The sequence below is a fragment of the Neolamprologus brichardi genome, chromosome 23 (assembly GCF_056152115.1).
Source record: "Neolamprologus brichardi isolate AB-2024 chromosome 23, ASM5615211v1, whole genome shotgun sequence".
NCBI classification, from domain to species: Eukaryota; Metazoa; Chordata; class Actinopteri; order Cichliformes; family Cichlidae; genus Neolamprologus; species Neolamprologus brichardi.
In genome coordinates this window covers 20,341,103-20,358,242 of record NC_142125.1, presented here as the reverse complement: position 1 = coordinate 20,358,242, position 17,140 = coordinate 20,341,103, and the positions used below count along the sequence as shown (strand labels likewise).

General features: G+C 36.7%; 1 protein-coding gene across 1 annotated transcript; it reads right to left on the bottom strand.

Moving 5' to 3' along the window:
- Positions 1–2,406: 2,406 nt before the first annotated feature.
- cybb (cytochrome b-245, beta polypeptide (chronic granulomatous disease)) lies at positions 2,407–16,692 on the bottom strand. Its single transcript, XM_006800279.3, has 13 exons — positions 16,574–16,692; positions 15,766–15,858; positions 12,898–13,008; positions 12,052–12,136; positions 11,510–11,658; positions 10,006–10,187; positions 8,934–9,066; positions 8,731–8,823; positions 8,157–8,410; positions 6,128–6,290; positions 5,704–5,850; positions 5,433–5,557; positions 2,407–4,034 (listed from the first exon to the last, which is right to left on the bottom strand). The coding sequence occupies exons 1-13, from the start codon at positions 16,616–16,618 to the stop codon at positions 3,917–3,919; spliced, it is 1,698 nt and encodes a 565-aa protein (XP_006800342.1). The 5' UTR covers positions 16,619–16,692; the 3' UTR covers positions 2,407–3,916.
- Between the last annotated feature and the right edge of the window lie 448 nt (positions 16,693–17,140).

Below are 17,140 nucleotides of genomic sequence, written 5' to 3'. Positions count from 1 at the left end.
GCAGCAGCTTCCCCTCGTCTTTCTTTACACTAATAAAAGTGTAATTCTGTTTTATTTTTTCTGCTTATTTATGATCCCATTGATTTTATCCTGCTTTATTTTACATTTTTATATGATTTTAGCTACTTTTTGTTTTTTTCTTTTCTTTGAATAAAGATTTGTTTATATAATGTGTTTATTTGTAGCATTTATCATTTTAGGCTTCTTTTAGTTAAACAGAACAGTTATGAGATGGTTTAGAAACAGTGTTTTAAGAATCTTCTTTCATTTAAATAAAGTAAACCTAACTGACAAATATATGTCTTATACATTTTTTTTCTGAAGTAAAATAAAGAAGTATTTACCCTATTTAATATTTAATTTTAAACCTAAAGGAATAACATTTTATAGTTGTTTCTTTTATGAGTTGATTGCCGGACTGTTTTTTTTTTTAGTTTAACAAACTTAGAAAAGTAAAATATTTCCCTCTGTAGTGCAATGACAGGGAGTTTACAAGCGCCTCGAATTTGTGCCGAAACACAGCAGCTCTCAGCACCGACTGGAGAACTGGGTTTGACCTGTTTTTCACTGGAATAAAAGATTATTCATGTCTGCCTTGCACCAGTGTCGCAGACAAACGTCAGATGTCACCGTTAAACTAGGACAGCTTTGCTAAAGCAGGGATCAGCGTGCTGCTGTGACGCCATTTCCACTGATCGATCTACCTGTGGAGCAAAGTAGTTAAAATACCAATAAAGACCTACTTTAAGCATCCATCAGCACTTTGTTCTACATAAATCAGAGAGGGGGTCTAAAGCTGTGGCTTAAAGCTCCTGTTTACTGCTGGTAAATTTCCACCAGGAGCTTTATAATTATAAATTCTACATGTGTTGTTGTTTTCGCACATAAACTCATCCTGCCAGCCTGGTGACATTAGACTAGAGTCCTGCTGATCTTAAAATAACCAAGTCTGTTTACTGAAGCACGGTTTTAATGTGTTTGTACTTTCTTGTGCTACTTTGTTCAGTTGTGACATATTTTGGATTTAAGTTTTGTGCAAATTATCACAGTTTAACTGAAAGTCAGTTAAACTTCATGGATTTTGAGTCTATTTCAACAACTTTGGTGCAAATCAAAGGGAAAGCGTTGACAACAATCAGACAATCAAAAAAAAGAAAAAAGAAAAAGGAACGGCTTTGAAGTTGGTGGCTCTCTCTATATCCCTCCTAACTATTTTTCTTTAGTTTGCTTTTTTCTGCTTGTAGCTTGAGATAGTACCTGTGTGACCTGAATGGGTTGCACAGATAGTCCAGCTCCAACAGGATGGCACAGCCATGCTCAACATCACAGGAAGGATGCCCATGTTCCAGCAAACCCTCATGTGTGGAGAAGATACCAGGAAATGAGCTGTTACGCAACGAGAGCTGAACAGGGCTGTAGAAGAGCATGAACCCAGCAGTGTGTGTGCCTCGTGTGCATGTTTCTAACCAGACTGTCAGAATGAGACTCTATGAGGGTGCTGGGCATTGTGGACAGTGTGGCCATATTAACTAGATCGGTTACCAACATTGACCGGAGGGCATTTTGCTTTGCTATTACATTAATAATATGTGTTTTCTTTTTCTTTTTTAGAGCACTTGCACTCATGCACGCTATGCAGAATCAAAACCGTAGATGCATAGTACACTCACAGAGAAGTATAACCACAGTTATAAAAGTGGAAAATATCTTTCTTAGATTGCAGAAGCAAAGCGGGAAACAAATGAATGACCTTTTTTTGCATGGCTCCTTCCTCCCTGTCCTCAGACGTGCTGGTTACCAAACCTGTTACAGAAGCACTAAACTACTGTTAACCCAATAATTAAACTGAGATCATACTGCAAAAAGTTAGCAGCAATACAGATGTTTACGTTTTCCATTATTAAATTGTACAAATTAGTGCAACTTAATTTGACTTTATCTGTTGGTTTAATAAACTGAAACTGTAAAAATGAGAAACCTTTAAAGTCTTGAAGCTTGACAACTAGTAACCAAGACCTCACAGAAGTTTTCTTTAAATTGAGTTTTTTGTCTATGTAACATTTTAAAATGTCTTTACTTCATTAAACAGTTCATGCTGTACGTTTAGCTTTAGAGGCTCTGGAGAAAATGTATTCATTATTTAAATACCAACACGTTGTTGATTAAAATCTTTCACACAATGATGAAACCCTGAGATTTCTGAGAGCCATTTGGAAAGGAAGACCACGCAGTCAAAGCGCTGCATTCTCCTGCAGAAACAGAATCAAAGGTGTGTTTTTTTTCCTACAACATGAAAAGAATGAACAATTCATTCTCTGTTAAAAAAGCAACAAAAGAGCGTATTCACAAGTGTCCTTCAGCGAAGTTTGAACAGATTGAAGCTGTGTGCAGTGAAAAGTCAGGAAGTTTAAATTTAGTTTAGTTTTTATTAGACATTATGAGTTAAGACATATTTTCAGCAGATTCCAAAAGTTTTTTCATTTACTATTTAAAAAAGAAAAAAGCAGTGAATCCAAAATAATTACAGCAGGGATGTTATAGTCATTTTACTGCATGGGCCACACACATCCCACTTTGATGTGAAGTGGGCTGAACCAGTAAAAACGTGATAAACGTGTAGAAAATTCATTCAAAGAAAATGTCTTTGTACTTTGGCATAGTATGGATGGCAATGAGTGGTGGGAGTCATTATCAGTAGGAAAAACTACAGAACTTATCAAAATGCTGTTAAAGTTCAACATCTATCCACTAAAGCTGACCAGGCTTACCTTTGATGCCCCTGACTTACAGTATGACAACAATATAGACATCTGGTGTCTGAAAAGAATGACAAAAAGAACAGCAATAACCAAACTGTATAATAACTATCATGAAATATACCTTTTGTTTAAGAGTTTTGAACACTGTAATCAGCTAAATATGAAAATAAAAAGGTGGAACTACTTTCTCGTCTCCTTTGAGGATCTTTTTGACTCAAGAGATTGAGTTTGAGTTTTTTCATTAAAAGATTGAGAGCAATTTTAAATGTGTTTACCTTTGTGGTTGATTATTTGAGAACAAGCAGTCTCACATGGTAAAATGAACTTTAGGTGACAGGGCCTCTATTAGTGGATCCAACCATGCATATAACCCAGACTTATGCCACAGCTCTCCTTTTCTTATCACGTTAGAGCAACACCACCCAGACCTCTGAAACAGACAGACCCTTCTCCAGAAAGCACTCAAGCAGGTAGCCTTCTGCTCCTTCCTGTTCTTGGATTGGATCAAACAGCTATACAACTTTTTCAGAGAAATCAGGAGATAATCACACAGCAGAAGATTGCTTCTGGTTGGTCCATTTTTTTTTTCATCAAAACAAGCTAAACAAAACATTTCTAGCCATAAAAGTCTTTGCCACATTTCTGCTCTCACAGAAAAAACACGGCAGCACAAAAGCATAAAGCATCCCGGAGCTTGTTCAGTCCATGGAGAACGTTTGCAGCAGCCAAAGCTTTAAAGGCCCCCACCTCTTCCCTCATACAGTTAGGGAATTGAAACCCCCTTTTAAGAAGATGAATCCACTTCTGGCACAAAAGAAAATCAATGAGGTGGAAACAAAAAAAAAAAAAAAAAAAAAAAGACGAGAAAAAACATTCTGAAAGTGGCGGTTTCACTTGTTGATGGAACAAAAAAGGAGAAGACAGTAATGTAGACAACGCCACAGGGTTTATTTTGAGTAACAACTGTATCTTTGCAGAAGTCTGCGGTGAAGACGTGATGAGAAGCTTGTTTCCGTCACCGATGAGCTGCCACTTGTTCCAAATGTAAATTTGTTCTTTTTTCAGAGGAAACTTGATAACTTATAATCAAACAGCTACTTGGAAAGTTCCCTTTGTATATCATGATCCAGCTGCTGTTTCTGATTTTCTTTGTTTTCCTAGAAATTTTCTTTATTGAAGATGAACTTGACATCAGCAGCTGAATGAGACATACACTGTTTCTCCAGAGATTTTGCCAGCTGAGGCGGACCGCACAGGAACACACCAACTTTAGATCTGCAGGCACAAAAGACCCCAACACTTTGATTATAGATATTGGTATTTATAGCATTCATCAGAGCAACAGTCATGGCTGTATTCCACTCAGTGGTCATGCTTAAATAGCTTCAGAAAGAATCAAAAGGCAATGAATTAGCAGAAAAACTTCACCTGCATTTTGCTGTTTTGCAAACAATTCAAAAGTTCCCACAGAATAACTGAATTTGTGTATTTGTAAGTCTGTGCTTTAAATACTTACTATATCCTAAAGGCAGTTAAATCCAGTGTTATAAAAAAGATCCCAGGGACCCCATTTAAATAGAGGTACTACACATACAAGCATTAAAATTTCAAGAAACAGGAAATGGATGAAAAAAAAAATGTTTGGCGCAGAATGTGGAAGTACCTTCACCAGTGTATGAATGTGAGAGTGAATGAATAGTGGTATTGTAAAGCGCTTTGAGGGGTCCCGAAAAGCGCTATATAAATGCAATCCATTATTATTAGTAAGTTTGTACAGGCCTGCAGCTAAAGATAAAATAAAGAAAGATAAAAATCCATTGTGTTTTCTTATTTACCTAATTTGTTATTGGTAAAACTATAAAAAACAGTATGAAATGACCTTTAAAGTAACGAAAAATGGCACCAACTTGGGAGATACTGCTGATAAAATAGTTTATACAATTACAAGGAGAAACACAATTTATAAAGTTTATATTATGACAAAATATAACTTGTACATGCTGAAGGTCAGTCTGACTAAAACGTTTTACCTTAATACATGATTGGTAACGTATACAGTGTGCCGGACTGATATTTTATTGTTTTGAGAAACTTTTTCCTTTGATGTACCGAACTGTATCATACAGGTATGCAGGAATTGTAAAGTTCATTGACTAACCAATTAATGTCTTATCAGTATTAAAGGGTGCTCTACAAAATGAAGACTCTCCTGTTTATGTCTTTGGGTATTTAGCAATATGCAAGCAGTTATATATTTGTTATTTACTGCATCAGAAAACCTTGACTTTTTACGTAACTGTATATGATATTTCACTCTGAGCTGTAATGGACCTAATGTACGACACAGCATGATATTAATATTCTCAAATAAAATTACAAAAATCTGTACTAAATAAAATACTTGAGTAAATCTACTCAGTTTTAAAGCTGCCTAAAATTAGGCAAAGTGGAAGAAAATATGCTGACCCATTTCATTCTTTTATAACTGAGAGTGGTATGATGTGCTGACCACTTCTCCCAGTTTACCAGAGATGAGTTTAATAAGATGAGATACGTTTTTCAGTAACTACATTTTCAGTCATTATGCAGTGAAGAGGTAACAGCAGTTCTTGAGTAGATGAGATCATGGACTGTGTTTGCTTATGGAGAGATAATAACGTTAAAGAGGCTCACCGAGGGTGCTGCGAAGTAATATTGGTAAACTCATTGTCCCAGTTAGGTTTCCCGTAAAAGGTCTTCTGCTTCAGTCCGGTGATCGGATCGTTTTCTGCCTCATGGTGAACACGGAAATGAGCCGCCTGTTAAAGGAAATGACAGATGGATGTCACTTTTTTTCTATTTATGACTTTTTGCTTAATTTAAGAACCACATGCATTAAACCATAACATAAGACGTTTTCTTCAATCACAAAAAATGGTATTTGTTGTCAGTTCAGCCTTCATACCTCCTGCTCCTTCCAGCGGGTGAGGTAGATGTTGTAGCTGAGGAAGCCCATCATGTTCTTCTCTGTCATCTGGCCTTCCAGGGACTGCAACAGGTCTGCAAACCACTCGAAGGCTTGGGTCTCCGGACAGAGCCAGTAGAAGTAGATCTGGCAAACAGTTTATTAACCTGACATTCAGACTTACTTACATTTATCATTTATTTTTTGGTTCATTTCAAACACCCTTATTTCACACTTTTTAACTCAAAGCCTTCATTAAATAGTTTCACAGCAAAATGGATATGTAGCATCTAGCATTTCTTCCAGACAGACGTTGTAGATAATAATTTTTATTTTTGTTTTATTATGAACCCTTCATGTGGGGCTTATGTGATATGGTTAGGTTTTTTTAAACACATTTTTTTTGTTTAAAGTTCTCGCTCACCTTCTTGGTAAAGACATCTTGGTTGTTCTGGATGCGTTTGTACCACACAGATTTGAGGATGGAGGCAAAGGGAGTCACTCCGATTCCTGCACCCACCAGCATGACCACCTCATAACCAAACACGTCTTCACTGGCGGTACCAAACGGGCCATCTATGGCCACCCTGACAACAAAATATACACAAAATAATCTTATATCCTGTTTTTACTCTGCTCTGTGCTTTCAAGTCAAGCTTTATTTACCCAATAAAACTTTGATTATGTGTATTTATCTCAAAGATTAACTTGCTAACTTGCTTAACATGTGGATGTATTGGGACTTTTAGCCCCACACCCTAACTAAAGACCCATGGGCTCTGTGGCTTAACCCACCACTAACTAAATCTGACATTTCCAATGTGCAACTGTTGCTAAAATGTGAGCAATTAAGAAATTTCTTGTCCCTCAGAGAAATAATGCTACTTGCTTGGTAATGCCACTGTATGTTTAGTCACTGTCATTGTTCACATTTATGTTTGTGTGTAAAATTAAGCACTCACGTATTGGAAGTTCCTAGTACTTTATTAGATTTATTAGGTTAATGCTAATTTCCAGAACATCTTTATTATGTTGAATATATAAACACATGATCTTCTTCTCTGATGTTTTTTTTTTGTTAAATGTTTTGACCCTGTTAAGATTATAAGAGATTCCATTATTTATTTATTTAGTTAGTTATTTTTAACAAGATAATTGTGATGGCCCAATAATTCATGATGTACATCACAAGATCTAAAAATTGAACATTTTAATTACAATAATGATTTTACTTTAGTGACTGTAGTGTATAGTGAGTTTTTCTTTGTTTATTCTCTTATTTGTCTGTGTTATGGCAAATTAATTAAGCTTAAGTTACAAGTTTGTGCAACTGGAAATGGCTTGAGTAACCAACATTATACTGAGATTTACACAAGGAACTATACAGAGCATGAGCATGAGAGCCTCCTCTTGATGTTCAAGGGCTGTACTAAAACTTGTTTTATCACATTTTTATTACAACGTGATAATGTCAGATTGTTATGGTGTCTTTTTAGGAAGTTGTATCCAAAAAATTCAAAATGTATTGTGCAGCTCTGCCCTTTCATATGACATATTAATCAATATGTTTTTTTGAAAGATTTTTTTCATGGTCAGCTTTGACCTTTGGTGCTAACAATAAAGGTAAGGTCAAATGCTTGAAAAAGATATCTTGAAAACTGTGGACGTTAAACTGCTGAAAAAAAGACATATTACATATTATGTATATTACATATACATACTCCTTTTGGACGGAGAAATATTTGCGATGTTGCCATGCTGTGCCTCCAAAAGTGGCTGAAGGCTGCACAACCTCCAGCAGACATGCAAGGAAGCATGGTGCATTGTCATTTTGAATGAAGGCTGCATACATGACTTCAGTCTCAAGCTAACTACCATTTTTTTGCATTTGCTTTGGCTTCGACTCAAATTCTAGAAAAATATCTAAGGCCAGTTATATAATGTGTATATATTTTTTAAATATTAGCTTCTTTTTGTTGTTATCTAGAACAGCTCTTTGTTTGTTTTGCCTTTAAGCAACTTAAATAATGACATAATTTCAGGATTATTAAGGGATAATTGAAGACTTGGTCACTGTGCTGTTGTCTAGCAAGTCCAATCAAGGTCTATCCAAGCAAACAGTACACTGGCCTTAAGGTGATTCGAGGCAGCAGCTCAAAATAAAGGCCTCCTTCTTTCATTGTCTGGTTTATAGAAAAGTATTAGTGCTCAAATTTGTACAGCAGGACCACTGTGAAAAGATGGTATTCTTAATATTGTATGATTTTTACTGTTTGTGCCTCTCTACTCATTTCTTATGTGAGGGAAGAGAAACAGACATACACAATAAACCTCTCAGGGCTGTAAATGCAACCCCTCCTGACAACTTTTCAAAGGCGCGCTGGATAGGCATCATCAAATGTAATCACAAGCAATTTAAAGCACAATTTTCCTCTGTTGTCAATCTTTCCTACTTGGGCAGTTTCCAGGCCTCCTGAGGCTCGTTTTTATCCCCTCCACAGGCCTCGTACAGCGCCTGAGTCCAGTCCCCGACAATACGGATGTGAGCACTGAAGTAGTCCTCCTCAGGGGCTGAGGTCAGAGTGAAGGGGTGCCACTCTAGCCTGGAGACAGATGGACACTGAATGAAGACGTACTGTCCCACCTCCATACTGAAGCCTTTCCTCTTCATCTGCAGTTCCAGTGTCTTGGAAGGGTGCATAACCACCTGAAGACCAGGTACAGGGACAATAGAATTATAATTACAGTTATTTATTCAGCTTTTTTGACCACATAGTAGCTATTGAAAGTAAGTACAGTTTCAAGTAGTAATAATTTCCATGGCATGGAACTCTAAAATTCTTTGTGTTGTTACCTGCTGTGTTAAGTGTAATCTGCAGTTGTAGTATTAGTGTAATAATGCAGCTAAAAGTCAACCTTTTTTGAAAGAGATGAATTTTTAAATCATTTTTCTACCGATATTTAGTTGAAACAAACTTGGTGCAGCTCCTAAAAAATGTATACCAGTGTAACTGAGGCAGGACCGACCTTAGTAATGACCACTTTTTGATGGGATCGGTAGATGCGGACGATCCTCTCACACACATACAGGATCATGGGACCCAACACCCACTTCCATGTCTGGAGAAGGGGAAAATATTGGATGAAGTACTTTTCTTAAAAGCCTGAGAAGAGATGCAACTTGCTGAGAGTGTTTGGGCTGGTAAGAAGTTTAGAAATTCAAAGCTAACCCCAGGTGGGTTTCCAGCAAATTCTGGGACAGCACAGTTGGAGCCATTTTTACCCCAGTCTTCAAACATGTCGGAGCAGTTTTGAGGTTTATTTGTGTCCAGGCTGGCCACCGTCTGTCCTCGCACAATACGCCTACAATCAGACACACACAGAGAAAAGATGAGCACTTAAACATGTGTATCAATGATTGTTTGAAGAGAGACCTGGGAATTTAGTTTCACTAAATTAATTTAATGGAAATTATATTATTATAAACTATGTAGACAAAAGTACTGGGCCAGCTGCACATTACACCTACAGGAGCTGCATGACTATGGAAAGATTGGAAAGAATGGAAAGAAGAAAGAAATGCCATGAAGCTCCCAGCAATTTCAGTGAGATTTGTAAAATCAAACATTTCTGAAATAGCGTTTGAAAAGACAGACTGCATGGTTGAGTTTGTGGTTGGTTGAATCCGTGGCCATGGGACTGTATGAAAGAGCTAAATTCACAGACTAAGCGGCATGGCCCAATATTTTTGTTCACACAGTAAATTTGTAAATGCCTAAAACTAAGTGTATGATTTATAAAGCTCAATCACAGGTAAGTACAAATTTGACCAGTTTAGAGACTGATTCAAGACCAAGTCAGAGTAATGACAGTTCAAGAATCAAATAGTATTGACTATTAGTTAAAACTATGATCATTATAACATGTGTATGAGTTAAAGACCAAGATCAAGCCCAAATGTCCAAATCAAACCGCTAGTCCTGAAAAATTATGCAGTTCACTTGAGGCTGGGAGTCAAAAGGGAGCCAGTTCACATAGACTCCTATGTTACATTGCCCAACGGTATAGCAGTATATACCTTTGGTATATATCACTTCTGGCTCCAACAAGTGCACTAACATTAACGATAGAAACATAAAGTTGTGGCTAGATCCAGTCTGGTCAAGACAGAAACCAACTAAATCATTTGTAATAAGCTCATTGAGGGCAAAATACTCTAAGAGGAAATACATGTGGCTAAGTGTTTCAGAAAAAAAACAGAGCTGGCAGTCCTTTTATGGTTGAAATTTTGTGCTATCTTACGCATAGCCGTGAAACACCAGTCCAATGAAGAAGATGATGAAGAGATGATGCGTGTACCAGAACACCTCAAAGTATGACCTGCGGATGACCTCCATAGATGAAGTGATGATGAGGATGAGTGCTAACGTGATGGCCACACCTGTCAGCCCAGCGACGGTGGTGAACATGACAATGGTAGGATTCTGTAAATGCAGTTTACAGATGACATTTTGAGAAGATTGTCTCTTTAAAAAGGCCAAACAGATGATTAATCTAGAGTGGGATGAAGTCCCAAGTCATCGCCTCAGTTTTTCAGTTGCTTCAGTTGTAATGACACACCTCATGTTTGTTGACTAACTTCCCTCATTTACTAAATGGCTGTTTTGTCATACTTCCCTATATCACAGAGGTTGATTGTTTAACACAAGGTAACAAGAAGGAAACAAATGTTAGAAATGTTGGAAAGCGGAATTTATGAAATGAAATGGAAAGCCTAAAAGTCTCTAAAGAGTCAGCTGGAATGTTGGTGAATTAAAAATTAAATTCACCAAAATTAAAATCACCAAATCTTATGTACATCTGAGGAAGTCAAACATGTTTACTCCACACAGAAAGGCCCAAGTCAGGATTTGAACCAGGAACGTGGTTGTTGTGAGGCAAAAGTGCCTGCCAAACCACCGTGCTACCCTTTTGCAATTCTTGGATCACTGTGAAGGCACCATGTCTCTGACCTCTGTTTGACCACTCTTCATCATGTGCACCAAATATGATCACTTTAGTTTTACTTCTAGCTTGTCTTTCTGTGGGAGTTTGGGCAATTTTGCTATTTTACAGTAAGAAGACGTTTTTAAGCAGTAATTAAAATGTATTGGTAATTTTGCAGAAAAACAAAACAACATTTTTTTCCCCCATTTTGTATTGTAAGTACACATTGGGCTTGGGCTGTTATGGAGTTGCTTAACCTTGCCTACCTTCCAGGTAATTTACAGGAAAGTAAACACTTCTTTCTTGTACACTCCTTTTGAAAGTTATGTCCTTATGACCTGCAAGTTTTGATGGTATTTACTTTTTCTTGTATGTTGGTAAGGAAGAACGGTCCTTCATGGGGGAATTACGCCCTTCGTTGTGGGCGGTACCAAATTTTAAAATATTTTCATGTGCATGTTGTGTCATTTTAGGAAAGGTCATCCAATCTTTGTCTAAAAGAATGAGGTTTATGTTCTTTTTGTTTTTTTGCTTATATCAATTGTCAAAAGTTTCTGTTTTGGCTTATGAACAATTGTATTTGAGAAACAGTATCATTAAAGATGAAATTTCACAATTGATCTTGAGGGTTTTTTAAGAAAAAGGGAAGTTTGCCAGATGAAGTAATACTTCTCAATACAAAATTTAGTAATAAGTTGCAGAGATCTCAAGACATCATTGCAAAACAAGAAAACTCAGACAGCTCATATGACTAATCTCACCATTATTTTTGTACTAAAAAGGAAAAAATGAGGGCAGCCTGGTAATGGCAACAACTCACCGTCTCATTTGTTCTGATAGGGTTGAGGAAGGAGGCGTTGTCCCCATTACCAATTTCTGACAGAACAAAGGTCAGAAGGCTGGTGTTGCGATTGAGCTGGGCGTCCATAAAAAACTCAAAGTTAAACAGATGTGCAATAATGTGCACAGCTACAAGAAACAGAGAAAAAGGAAAAATATCATTATAAATATTCAGTGCTTTTCTCCAAAATGTATACAGTTCTGTTTGGGCAGACATTACTGCATAACTACTCATTAAATGGTCATAAGTTACAGTTAGATGCAGTTTTATTATTAATCATTACTCAGTGGGATATACAAACTCACAAACTCATCTGTATATTCCACTGACCAGTTTAGTCAGATTCTGACTCACTTGTAAAACCCACGTCAGTGACTTTGTAGTCATGCGTTTATCAACCTCAAGCTATGTCAAAAAAATCTATCTTAAAACTTTAATATGCTTTAAATCATTGCTATCGTTAGTTATGGGGTAATGATTACTCCAACCCCTTTAACATTTTAAGAAAAAAGAAAAATTACCTGTATGGAAGGCAATCATGTAAGCCACCAGTTTGTGAAAAGTTAGGTTTCGATCTAGTTGGCGAGCTGCTGTGCGGCTGCAGCACTGAATTTAAACGAGAAACACACAAAAATAAATTAATGAGCGATGATTATTAAAGCACAAGCAAATACACCACTACAGCATTAATAAATATGGTACACCTGTTCAACTGGTGGTTAACAACATCTACTAATCAGCCAATCACATGGCAGAAACCCAGTACATTTAAACATGCATCAATGGTCAAGATGACCTAAGTTCAAACTGAGTATCAGAATGTGGAATCAAGGTGATTTAAGTTCACCAGTTCACCAAAGGTCAGAGGACAGTAATGCTTTGAGGTGAAATGAAGGAAACAATGACTCAAATAACCACTTGGTACTACCAAAGTTTGCAGCAAAGCATCTCTTCTACAGTACTCTACAGTATTTTTGCTGATCACAGTGTATCTAACTTCTAATGGTGCTTGCTCATAGGGGGTCATTTGATTGTTGGGTTTTTTTCTCTGTATGTATTATTGTAGGGTCTACTTTATAATATAAAGTGCTTTGAGGCGACTGTTGTTGTTTGGCGATATATAAATAAAATTGAATTGAATTGGTTCCTTCTAGTAGGATAAGGTGCTTTTGCACAAGCTGAAATCATTTCAACCTAATAAAGTAATAAAGTGGCCGGTAAGCAAATGTTTGCAGAAGAATCTGGTCCTATACTCTCATTAATTCTATCAAGTGTTTTCCACATAATGGGACACATTACATGCTATATACTGTCGTTTTGTGGTAAGCCACATTTTCATTTATCTGTTATTTATCCTTAATGAATACCTGTATGGTGCCGCGGAGGAAGGAGAGGAGGTTTCTGCAGACTGGCAGCAGGATGAGCATGCAGTTGAAGTTCAGGCAGGCAGCAGGAGCTCTGGCCCAGGGCAAAGCTTGCTGTGGAGAGTATAAAAAAACGGTGTGTTACAATAAAATGTTTTCAAATTCCCTTCCCTCACCAGTCACGTATAACAGCTCAGCAGTAGGAGGTGAAAAGAGTTTTATATAAACCTGAAACTTAACTGCTGACAGGTGTTAAGCAAAAAGAAGAACTAGAACTGGACAATAAATGGAAATGTCAAGCAGCAGTTATTTAGTGAGGTTTGTGGAAGTCTGAAAGCCTTTTAATGTGTCACTTGAAACCTTAAATAGATCATTGCAAACAAGGCTAATGGATATATATTTTTTATTTTCTTATTTAAAAACAGGCAAAACAACAAGATAAATCAAATTAGAGCACGGTTATGGACGTCTGATGGGCTGTGAACCAATCCAGGACTTTACACCCTACAGCAGTTGGAAATGGCTCGAAAAATTCCATTAGAGTCATTTCTGTCATTTAATACTGGCAGTCATAGACTTCCATAGAGATTGACACACATTTTAATTTAACACCGTGTCATTGGTACCACAATGGATGCATGCATATATTATCTAGATCCTCTAATCCCCAGAAGAGCCCTGATGAGCTGAAGCTAATCCCTGATGGCTCACTTTCTTTATTTATTCATCTTTTCCATCAGAATGTTATTGTACTGCAGTTACAGAGCCAGTAAATGTTGGTGAGAATACACGTGTGCTCTCACCACTCTGTTTTACATCAATAATTAACTTCATCTCAACATGGTATTGTTAACCTCAAACCCAGTCCCTCATCCCCAAATCATCATCTCAGCCCTTCCTTCAGTGTAAATGATTCATTTTTTTAAGCCTTCCTAAGGTTCTTTTTGGAGCTTACAGGTTTCTCAACACTTTTGGGAATACAGTCTCTCTAAAGAAGCAGGATGCAGCCACGCTGAATACTGTTCCTCATCTCTCCATATTAAAATTTGAAAAACAGAAAGTACGAGCTGCAATGTTTCACTTCTGCTGGCCTGAAGCCAGATGTGCAGCTGCTGGTCCAAAGTCAGTGTGTCATGAAGCCAGCTGTAACTTACTTCCCTTCTCTGTGTGCACGTTTGCTTGTCGAATAATGCCTATGTAGATAAGAAGTGTTTAACATGGGTGTATATGTGTATATCAGGTGTAAGAATCCTAAATTTGTTGCTAAGTGTTGGCACTTTGTTACAGGAAGTCAAGTTTTATTTGCACAAGATATAATCAGAAATATTTGCAAAGTCCGACAGAAATGGCCTTTGATGCAGGCTGATAGCACTGTTCAAACACAAAACGTTATTACAAAGTCCAATGAAGATCCAATTATATCTCACAGGCACATTAATGACTACAAACAAGTATAAAGATGACATAGTTTAAGTTACTTAAATCTGTTTTCCCTATTTTTATATCTGATCACGCCATTTTTTATAGTAACCGCATTTAACCTTTACTCTTTGTGGACTTAGTTTAAAATATAATTATTATTTTTCTTCTTATCACAGTAAAAACTTTTTCAAATGGCAATTAATAACTTCCCAGCATTCAAACATTAGAAACATTTAGTGCGTCACTCACACTTTTACAAATCTGTAAAAATGTTCTTGTTGGCTGCCAGACAACAAACTAATTAAGTTGCAGCATTAATAGTTCATGTGCAATTTCTGATAGCAACTTTGTAATTTAAAAGTGAATGAAATGAGGAGTTAATCATCACCGTAAGCCAGTCCCATCCATAAACAGGTGAGAGGGAATAATTGTTAGCTCTCACAGTGGTTATTTTGAATAGGAGATATGAGGCTCTGATATCTTCCATGTGGACCAATTATTTGTGGAAGTGTTAACAAACTGATGGGTTTTGTTCTTGCGTACAGGAAATTTTGGCATTTTCACAACAGAAACTTTAACCAACCCCAGGAAGGGAAATTCCCTTCCTCGTTTCAGTGTATTAACCAGTTCAGCTAATTTGGGTTAAAGTTATAACATAATAATTATACATGTTACTGCCTAGAAAATGGTCATACGTTACAGATATATTCAGTCATGAGAAAGGGAACATTTTCACAGGATTGTATGCAGTCCAGTGCAAAACCCAAGTACACCCTTACTGCTTTCATTGTTTAGATTTGTTTGGAAGCGTTGCCAGGAGAAAGTCTCCTCTCTCTAAAAAGAACATGGTAGCACTATTACTTTGTTTTTCACAGTACGGTAAGTGGACCAATCCTGTTTTACATTTGTGCGATTTCAATTCTTGGAGCTAAAATAGACCGTTATTAATTCATTTGCGTGTATAGATAGGTATCATGACTCGAGTTTATCTTAACATATAAAAAACCCAAATATCACATAAAACAAAATAAAATATTCATAATTTAGAACATAGAACTACAAAAATGTATTTCTTTTTAATGCAAGATTGTTTAACTTATTGCCGTGGCTCTGCACTGTATCACTTCTCTATTCTGTTGCATAGTTACAGTGTACTAAAAAGAGTAGTGGGTGGGGTTGCAGGGTCTGCTTTAATTTTCTTGTTGTAATGTTAGAAACTTTTAAACTTTTACTGTAGCTATAATTTGAGGAAATGAAAAAGGCAGAGTCCTGTTTTTTTTTTTTTTTTTTTTTTTTTTCATATTTGCCTACAACTTTTGAAATAGGTGCTATTGTGTGTGTAACAGCTTGGAAATTCTCTGAAGAAATAAAAACTAGAAATCTACAAATACTGACTCAGTTTGAAGTGAAAGTCTGTGCAACAGAAGTGAAGTTGCAGGTCGGACTCACCCCGAGCAGGACTCTGGTGTAATACCACCTCTCTACCAGGAAGGCCATGTAGAAATGGACAAACAGGAAGGCGTTGATCCCCAGCCACACCATCTGTAAAATGCACCCAAACACACTCAGGTTTAAATTAGCTACAAATACAGATCTACAAATCTTTATTAACACATCAGGAGTGCAAATATCACTTAAGTGCACTTGTTTAAGTCCCACTACAACAAAACAAAACTACACACTTTCAGTGCTTAACTTGGAGAACATTTTTCTTTACCTGCTGAAAATGACTTTTCTTTGTTCAGAAAACAAGCCAGACTGTAATTGAAGTGCAACTAAAAACGTGGCTCAAAAGTGTGGCATCAACTCAAATTTAGAATGGATGCTAAAGAATACTTCATTCAGTTTCATGACTCTATCCTTGACACAGAAAAGAATTCAGATCTATTACCACGATCTGCAGCAGCCATTTTTTTTTTAGCTTAACCAATTAAAACTAAATATTTGGAAAAATGTTTAACTGTTTTACCAAAGCCTATTTCATTTCTATTCAATCAATAAGAAGAAAAATCATAATTTTCTGAAGAAAAAGCTTGTTTTTCCATTTTTAGTCACTGATTTATATGCCTTAACTATTTTATGACACATTAATGAGACACTGGTGACAATGCAGCTTGAATGAAAAAACCCCAAACAAAACAACAAAAAACGAACATACGTCATTGTGGGTAGATTTCATAACAACCCAAAGAAACTAAATCACACTAGAGAAATCCGAATCAGAAGCCAAAAGGAGAAAATCATTAAATATACTCACAATAACAAAGACTGAAAGTCCCTCGTTGGCGACAAAGTTCCCCATTATGAAAATTGTTTCTGAAAGGAGTGTGTGAAAGAGAGTGTTAGTGTGACAATGTAAAGGGAGACAGGAAATGGTGGAGGAGGAGAGTGAAGACTGCTGTGACTGATTACACCTTTTATAATCTTTCTCAGGCTACTAATGAGGAAGTGGCCTTTCTGCAGAGGCAGTTTCCTTCCCATCATTCCTCCAGTTACTCTTAATCAAAGTTTGAGAAAACAACCATTAGATGGAGAACAAAAAAAGGTGATAATGAACCCTTAAGCCAACACAGTTAAAAAGAAATCATTTCATTTTCCTAAGAAGGTGTGAAGGACTTTGTTATCAATTGTTTTCTTTCACTTTCAGTCCAGGGTAACAGCTAACAGTTGACCACAGCTAAGGTCCATACAATGATAAGATCGGTTTTATCCCAATTACTCTGCACTTCCAGCTAAAACATTGCTCTGACTGAGAACACCAAATAACTTCTTTCAGGTTGATTGCAGTTGGACTAAATATGTTTATATCCTGTAAAGAAGTCCT

Coding starts and splice junctions, on each gene's coding strand:
- cybb (XM_006800279.3), bottom strand. CDS start 16,618: ATGGGGAACTTTGTCGCCAACGAGGGACTTTCAGTCTTTGTTATT. Junction 8,824..8,933: donor TTGCTGGAAACCCACCTGGG/GTTAGCTTTGAA, acceptor CCCCTTCTCCAG/ACATGGAAGTGGGTGTTGGG. Junction 5,851..6,127: donor AAGATGTCTTTACCAAGAAG/GTGAGCGAGAAC, acceptor ACTGTTTGCCAG/ATCTACTTCTACTGGCTCTG.